Source organism: Lygodium microphyllum, chromosome 27, assembly GCF_053477565.2.
Source record: "Lygodium microphyllum isolate KBCC chromosome 27, Lygodium_microphyllum_v1.1.10, whole genome shotgun sequence".
Classification (NCBI taxonomy): Eukaryota; Viridiplantae; Streptophyta; class Polypodiopsida; order Schizaeales; family Lygodiaceae; genus Lygodium; species Lygodium microphyllum.
In genome coordinates, this window is record NC_141161.1 from 88,880,346 (window position 1) to 88,889,320 (window position 8,975).

General features: G+C 41.6%; 1 protein-coding gene across 1 annotated transcript; it reads left to right on the forward strand.

Annotated features, from left to right (window-relative positions):
* The first annotated feature begins 6,815 nt into the window (after positions 1 to 6,815).
* LOC148012584 (protein JINGUBANG-like) lies at positions 6,816 to 8,745 on the forward strand. Its single transcript, XM_087669230.1, has one exon. It carries the CDS (start codon positions 7,011 to 7,013, stop codon positions 8,625 to 8,627), a length of 1,617 nt encoding a protein of 538 aa, XP_087525356.1. The 5' UTR covers positions 6,816 to 7,010; the 3' UTR covers positions 8,628 to 8,745.
* The last annotated feature ends 230 nt before the right edge of the window (positions 8,746 to 8,975 follow it).

Sequence of the window (8,975 nt, forward strand, 5' to 3'; positions counted from 1 at the left end):
TTTCCTCTTCTTAGTTGTGTAAGCCAAAAGAACTCTCTTACAAAGAAATAGAAGAACCCTATATGGGTCTCAAAACCAAACTCAACTAACTAAGGTGGCATACTAACTGAGCCACAAACTAGAGTAGATAAGGATAGCTATCATGTAGCTATTATTCATCGGCGATCCTGCATAGACAAGGGAATTTTTCCAATCTGCACAATAGGATGTGCAGTATCATCACCAGTCTCCACAAATCCTGGTTTTTCCATTTTCCTTGCATCCTCCATCCATTCTGCATGACCTGTCATGTGGTTTGATACACCTGAGTCAACATACCATACATCATTGCTTTCTTCTGCACTTGTCACAGAATTGTTCATGTGATGTACCATGAACAAATGCTCATTTCTGTCATCACCCTGTCTACTAGAAGATGCATAATTTCCTTGTTGCAGTTTTCCATTCATGATGTCATTCTGCTTTTTATAGCAATCTTTAGCCATATGACCCATTTTACCACAGTAGTAGCATTCAACATTACTGTTTGCATTTTGACCTCTTTGCCATCCACCACGACCTCTTTGGCTCCCCCTGCCTCTAGAGTTACCACGTCCTCCTCCATAGGACTGGTTTTCTTGAGTTTGCTGCATATTCTGATTTCGGCCTCCAAATCGGCCTCCTCTACCTCTGCCTCTACCTCTTCCAGCATTTGAGTAGAAGACAGCTTCTTTTGAAGTTCCTCCTGAAGAAGATGCACCACCATTTCTCTGCTCCTCAGAAATTAGAAGAGCAATCAACTCCTCAAAATCAGGAAATCTTTCACGGACAGAAATGGATGTTCGAAACTGTGCATAATCCTTTCCTAGACCATTCAAGGTCACAGAAACTAAATCATCATCTTCCACTGGCGACCCAATGGAAGCAAGTGCATCTGCAATCTTCTTCACCTTCATGTGGTAGTCATTGATGCTCATATTTTCTCTTTGCACATTATGCAACTCTTGCTTGAGCTGCATTTTCCTGGCTTGAGTATTTGTACTATACATTTTTGACAAAGTATCCCATGCCTCCTTTGGCGTACTTGCATCCTGAATGTGCACAATCATAGAGTCTGAAATACTGATAGACAGCCAGTACATAACTTTCCTGGCTCTCTCATGCCATGCTTTAAATGCCTGCATTTGCTGTTGATTGGAAACATCAGGAAGAACTGGTTCTTCTTCATTTCCTGCAACAAATTCCCAATATCCTTTTCCCATAAGGAAATTCTTCATTCTAAACTTCCATGCTTGGAAGTTGTTCTTGTCAAGCTTTTCAGTGACAATCTGTGAGAGAGAATCAGATGCCATTACAGAATACTGCAAAAAATTATGTCACTGCAAAAAACACAGCTTCACCCTCACAAGGGCAAATCTGCAAAACTGGCGAAAGTGGTATTTGACCACACAGTCACCTCCTAAAGACGATTTTGCATCAACAGGCAACAGGGATGATTCTGTAACTCCCAATGTCTCTTCACACAAGCATACGATGCAATCTCTGTGGTAACTTTTCACCGACCTGTAGAACAGTGGTCGCACAGCATAAAACAAGGCCTTTTCCTGAGTGCGTGCGGAAAAACTTCCGCCTTCAAAACAGGCCCCGAAATGGCCTCAAATCAAAAAAACAGGGTCGCCAAGAGCTAAAGCTCTTACCCGCAGCATATATTGCCCTCTTGCTTCAACGCGAAGGGCGTCTCAACCTGAGACAATGCACTCTTGCAATTTTCGGCTGTGCTACCTGCAGAGATCTGCTCCCAAAATAGAAAATGAAAGCAACATTGCTCCTCTTACCAGACCACCGCGAGCTTGGCTTGCTTTCTTGAGCTCCTTACCACGAACAAGGCTCTGATACCATGTCAAGATTGTGGGAGAGAAGGAAGGAGTCTCACTTGTAGCTTTCTTGCTTGCACAATGGGGGAAGACACACAAGGGTGGAGGTTGAAAACAGTTTTCCTCTTCTTAGTTGTGTAAGACAAAAGAACTCTCTTACAAAGAAATAGAAGAACCCTATATGGGTCTCAAAACCAAACTCAACTAACTAAGGTGGCATACTAACTGAGCCACGAACTAGAGTAGATAAGGATAGCTATCATGTAGCTATTATTCATCGGCGGTGTACCAACTGCGTCTGCAACTGACAAGTCGGTGACATAAGTACTCAACGGTCACCCTGGTGTATCATGAGTGGAGCTCGATATCTCAACAGAGAGAGAGAGAGAGAGAGAGAGAGAGAGAGAGAGAGAGAGAGAGAGAGAACTATTTTTCCACCAATGTCTTTGTGCGAGTTCTATGTTCATGATGATGGAGGAGAGAGAGGAAGAGATACAACCCCTACATCACACGATATACCAATCAATAGCCACACACTAATTTTATTCTTAAATTTCCTATTTAATACACAACTAAAATTCGAGCCTTCACATGATGCTTCATACAACCTTTAGACATAACTTTATAGTATGAGCCAATTACATATTTGTGCTAGGGTTAAACTAAAAATGAAGTGACTTGGAGGATGTTAGTCGATGTAGAGGGAAAATATCATGCTTAGTTTTTGTCTTAGTTCTTGGTCCATCAAGATTGTTTTGTTTGAGAGACTCTAGGCAAATTATTTATAAAAAGGTTCACTTTTTTTTTTTCATTAAGAACATGATTTTTTATTCTTAAAGGGAAGAGTCTACATTGGTTGTTCTAGAGATTGAGATTACTAATTGTGTTCCAATACCAAGGGATGAAAGTTTCCATAGAGATCATTGGGACAAACTAGTGCTTAAGAGTGGGATAAGGAAACTGCTTTGTGAGTTGCAACCTTTGAGGAGTGACACATGTATTTAGAAGACTTAGGAAAGCGACAATAGGAAAGGGACAATTCCTTGATTTGAGAAGATCCATGATTATTTTCTAACAAAGAGATTGATAGAATGTGCTTGGAGTGGTTGTTGTTGAGGACCTTGAAAGTTAGAGTAAGAATTTAGAGGGAGATGAGGTGACCCTATGGAAACTCCACCACACCAAATAATGCTATAGAGGCTAAAAGAGTTAGATAGAAAGTCATTGTGTCAATCTTATAAGGCTTGTTGTTTTCGTTGGGGTCTTTTAGGTTTATAGAGAGAAATTGTTTGGGCTCTTATATCCAAGATTAAGTCAATTGAGCCACAAAGCACTAGAGAGGATTTCCTCTCTCACAACTGAACATATATCAATGTCACATGAAAGACATGAGCTCCTCTAAATTTTTAGGTGCCTCATAGAAGTGGCAATAGATCTATCCCATTACAAATTAGTTTTCTCTGTCACAAGGCGCAACAAGACCACAAATGGCTTCACCAACTCAATGATCCTTTTCACTTTCTACCAAAATATATTGCTTTGAATATCTCTGACATACTTTCTTGCATGATAAATATATTGGGGATCCTTTATGAACCAAGTATATAGAATCTACTTGCAATTGTCACTTGAAGCACATTTTTACCTCCAATTTAGTGGGAACTAGATAAGTAGTAGCAAACCATGTGGCACAAAATACTTAAGGATTTATTAGAGTGCTATCAGAATAATGCATACCTATGATGGTGTTTTCTAATAAACTTCATAATATGATTTTCATCCATGAATATAGGTTAAACAAATGGTAACTTCTCCACATCCTTTAATAATAAATTAAAAGTGTAAGTTGCATAAGAAACCCAGTAATTTATGAATACTTGGTCATTATGTATTCAATTGCACTCTTGTAATCTAAAGCATTATCTGATACAATAGTAGCAACATTCTTTGGACCTCTTAAATTTTCTATTGACCACTCATATTTCTATGAAACGAGCATTCTTTTCATGAAGTGATCTATCAATTGCTTCCAAAAAGACTCTATCGCTTGGATATATTGTGACCATATTAATCAATGGCTAACACTAAATTTTAATCCAACCATCTAGCGCAGCTATATTCCATATGAAGGGACAAAATCAAATACATGGTGTTTTGGATGTGTCCCCAACTCTATTCTATCCAAGTATTCTGCGCCATTTTCATATAATAGTCTAGTGTAGAGTGAATCCAACTTTAGTTTTTATTATTAGAGCACCCTAAAATATTGGATTTCAGATGATATTAAAGGAAATGCCACATGCTACAAAAGGTTGTGTCCACTTTAGACACAATGTAAAGTTGTTTTGCTTCTCAAACCCTGTCCACTGTCCTTCTTAGCACAAAGTTTCTTCTACATGAGAAGGCTTATAAATAGCCCTTCCTTGTGGCAAAGCTTGTGTTGAGACATCTGTTGCATGAGATGAGCTACCATCTTGAATATGTGGAACATTCATATCGACATCAAACTCGTTAGCTCTAGATGTAGTTATGGATCCTACAACTTTAATGTTATATATGCATAATATTCTCTTTTTCTCTAGATTTGTTATTCTCCTAGAACTTCCAAAACAAGATATTATGTTCCTTGATATGTGAAGCTCCACCTTTAAGTTTATGTTTACATAGTATATATAACTCCATTTATGTAGTTAGTGGGACCTTGGTTTAACTTCTTTACATATTTTCACTAAGATTCATGCCTTGTGAATTTGAATCTTTGCTATCCTCTAAGTTGCAACCTTGTTGTTTGTTAATATGCAAGCTTGTGGTTTGCTAATGTACACAATATTACATATGCATCACACAATAACTCAATGTTCGCTTCATGTCTAAAGTTTAGTATGATTTAACTCAAATGATAAAAAAACTCTTTCATAAGTCTACTAATAAATCATACAATTTTAATAAAGTTAATATTTCTTTTTATTAATCTACTGACCAATCTCATTCTAAATAGAGCGGAACGGAGATATATTCCTCAAGTAGACTTGCTTATGAGCAGAAAATGAACTTAGAGCATCATAAGCTAAAGTTGTCTTTATACGCTAAGTTCTTCTAGACTCCTAAACAAGTCTACTTGATAAAAGAAAATAGTTAAGATCAAGTTATTCTACGCTCTAAGTTTTCCCCTACTCCTAAACAAGTCTAACTTGATTTCATCAAGTAAAACTCTTAATGTTTTTCCCTACTCTAAATACAGCAAATAGAGATATTTTTATTTTCTAAAATTTTCAAAAAATGTGTTTTAAAGTTTCTTGATTAAATTTAATCTTTAAGTTAACTTTATTTAAATTGGTTAAATTAAACTTAAATTTTAGTTTACTTGATATCTAAAAATTACTTAAAGAAAATGTTAAGATTATTTAATTTTAAGATTATTTTACTTTTTATACTTTTTATTTATATCTAATTTTATAGAGAAATCATGAATAGAGCCTCTCTAGTAGGATATTCATAATCCTCTAGTGCAATTCTATACCTCCAAATTATTATAGCTTTGTACGAACATTCCAAGATGTGGATACAAGAATTGCTATATGGATTGAAATGCTCGCATTATGAAAGAAATGTCAAAGTGCATGCCTCATTTTCGGAAGTTTTGCTCGATTTTCTTTTGCTAGCAAAATATTGCTCAAGCTGCCATATTGCATGAACCTTGCAACCTTCCAATTATCCATTAAGAAGTTAGAAAATAAATCAATATTGACTAAATTGCAACTATTTTTCTAAACTTAACAAAACATTTAAATCAAGTTAAGGTTTGAAGCCAAAAATGTGAGAAGTAAAATAATTGCAATATATTGCATCTTTTTTTTTTGTGTTAGGTAACTTGAAAAGTGCAATGTTCAAAAGTTGTATTGAATTCAAGCATTTGTTTAGAGAATCTTTGAAAAGATCCTAGATGCATTAGTATGCAAAAGGTTCGTAATTGTGCTATTTGTACGTATGAACACAAGAACAGTCACTCGTACACCGACTAGTTTGAAAGGATACCAATAGAATCCACAAGGTTCATAACTATGTTATTTGTATGCATGAATACGAAACTTATGCGCATACCTACTACTAAGATTTACGAACGATTGTAGTGCGCACAGTTATAACATTCTCTACGAAAGCGTCTTGGATTGAAACATAGAGGCTCCAACTAGGCTATTTGTATTGCATGAATACACGAATGCATAGAAACTACCCATCAGCCTTACGGCATGCACATGGTGATCGATGGCTTCTACTTACGACATCTTCATGCAATCGTTTGTGCCTTTGAACTTGTGGCCATATAAAAGTCAGACAGTCATCTTTGCAAGAAAGGAAAAGGGATAACGTAGGTGGCGCTTGTATGTTAATGAGTACTCTCATGTACAAACGTAAAAGAAAGTGACATAAGCGTTGAGATGGCATGATCACTTATGCAAGCCTTTTGAGGGGCGAGGAGGCGATCTTTCAGGTAGCTGAAAAGTTGGGGAATTTCTGAAAGGTACTGAATCCTGATGTAGGGACGGGTGGACGATTCACTGGCAGAAAAGGAGGATCTAGGAGAGATTGAGAGGGGGGATTAGATAATCATGATTCGTGAACATAGCCAATTAGAGGTTAATGGAAGGATTGATGCTTCGGCATGCTGGGGAAGGTAAGCGGGGTGGCAGAAAGAGTGAAGCTTTCGGGTCCCTGTCGATGGGGGTCCTTTTTGTATCCATCCTCCTGTCGTGGCAGCATCTCGCATGGCTTTGTTGCTGTAGCATTGCCACATGTCGACCTGTCCTCCTCTCAAGCTCGCGTCTTCTGGCTGTCATCATGCTTGCTTCGATATCTGTGTGTGTCTATTTCAGTTCTTAAATCATTGGAGCTCGTGTGGACTTTTATCTATATGTAGATGCGCTCGTGCATGGACTTCTATTTATGTGTAGATGTGCCAGTGCCACCCTTACAGCCTGGTTCCTAAACGGCCAGTATCAAGATTCAAACAGTTGCTCTAAGAGAGAGAAATTAGAGATCAGCGAGCTTTTAGCAACTGTTGATAGAGTTGGCTGATTTCGCCATTGTTTTATCCCCTTTGCTCATGTTAGGGCATTCAATTGATCCTGTGATAGATCTATTGATTTCCATCTCACAATGAAGGCTACTTGCATTGCAAGCCACCTCAACCCCCTCCTCATAGATAGCTGTATGGATCAGTCGTCGTCCACCATTAATATTCTTCTCCGCAACCCTCTTCATCGCTTGAGAGAGAAGATCAGCAGATCAGCGAGCAGCCATGGGAGCAGCAAGAGAAGCACAGACAGTATAACTCTAGAAGGAGATAGTAGTGAGTCAAGCAGCTGTCAAGGCTCCCCCAGATGGAGCTCGCCAGCCGAGTATTACAGTCTCAGCTCGAAGCAAGCTGATAATATGATGAGGGAATTAGGTGAAGGAGCACCAGCTGCATATGATGAGGATGGAGCAGGTCCAGGCTGCGATGAGGACGGAGCGGCAGGGTTGGTGAGTGAGATAGCGTCGATAGAGAGGCATAAGGACCAGGTGTTCGCCATAGCCGTGGCTGGGAGGATACTGTACACGGCCGCTCAGGGCAAGGACATAAGGGCCTTCTGGGCCCCGGAGTTCAGAGAGGTAGACAGGTTCGGGTCCGGGAATGGCGTAGTCCAGTCCCTTGTGGCCGACCAGGGGGACCTCCTGTACAGCGCCCACCAGGACCACAAGATCCGCATCTGGCGCCGCCGCGTCCAACGGCAGGGATTGGTCGTTGCCCGCCACCGGCTCGTTGCCGTGCTGCCCACCATTGCCCACCGCGTCTCCAAGATGGTCACCGGCGGCTACGTGCCCACTCGCCGCCACCACCGCAGCCTCTGGATCCAACACGTGGACACTATCAGCGCCCTCGCCGTCGACCGCAACGGACTGCCCGGATCCGCCCACGTCCCCGGCGCGGCCTCGCCCCGCCCGCTGCTTTACTCCGCATCGTGGGACCGCACCGTGAAGGTCTGGACGCTGCCCGCAGACAAGGCCGCCAGCCGCCACGTCACCTCCGGCGTTCTTCTCCACTCCTTCAAGTGCGTAGGGTCGTTCCGGGCCCATGATGACGCGGTGAACGCCATCGCTGTTGTCGCTGACGGCGCGCCGAAGGGCGCCGCCTGCTGCGCCACCCTGGCGGTGGTGACGGCGTCCGCTGACGGCACCGTCAAGCTTTGGCGCAGGGCCAGACGCAAGCACACGCTGCTGTGTACCCTGCGCCGCCACAGGGCTGCCGTGAACGCCCTCGCCGTCAGTGCCGACCACGCCGTCATCTACTCCGGCAGCTCCGACTGCACTGTCCTGGCATGGGAGAGGGAGAGGGTACCAGAGGCCCGTCAAGATAACGTCCTTTCAGCTAGCTCTACTGTTTCTTTCAAGCTCCCCAGCTTCCTCGTCGGCCATAGCCGCGCCGTCCTCTCCGTGAGCGCCGTTGGTCTGGACGTCGTCTGCAGTGGCTCCGCCGACGCCACCGTCCGAGTGTGGAAGAGGAGGGCGTGTCCCTCGACGTATGAATGCCTGGCCGTCTTGCGCGGTCATACCGGGCCTGTCAAGTCCATCGCCTCTGTGCATGCTTCCGACGTTGCCATCGACGATCGAGTCAATTTCAATCTCGGTAATGACCTTGGCTGTATTATAATCTATAGTGGAGGGTTGGACTCTAAGGTCAAAGTGTGGGAAACTGAAACCAGATCTAAGTTTAGACAGCAGGATGCTGGCTAGTTTTCCACTTCTAGCACAGTGCAAAACTTGTCCAATTCACACCCCATTTGACCCCGATTCATAAGAGTAGAGTTGCCCGGACTCAGAGGTGACCAATCATACACATTTCCAATGTAAGTAGGAGTCTTCTTTGAGTCTTGTAACCATTATTTGTAAATACGTAACAATTATAGAGGTGTCACAAATCTTTTGGGTGAGTTGTGTGTGTCTCACACGAAAATTACAATCAAAACCTTAAAAAAACATTGAAATTTGGAAACATAAGATTCAACATGTATGAAATTAAAAGTGAAACATAGTCCATATCTTTTGTCATAGGCTTATGATTTATTTGATACTAAGCATATC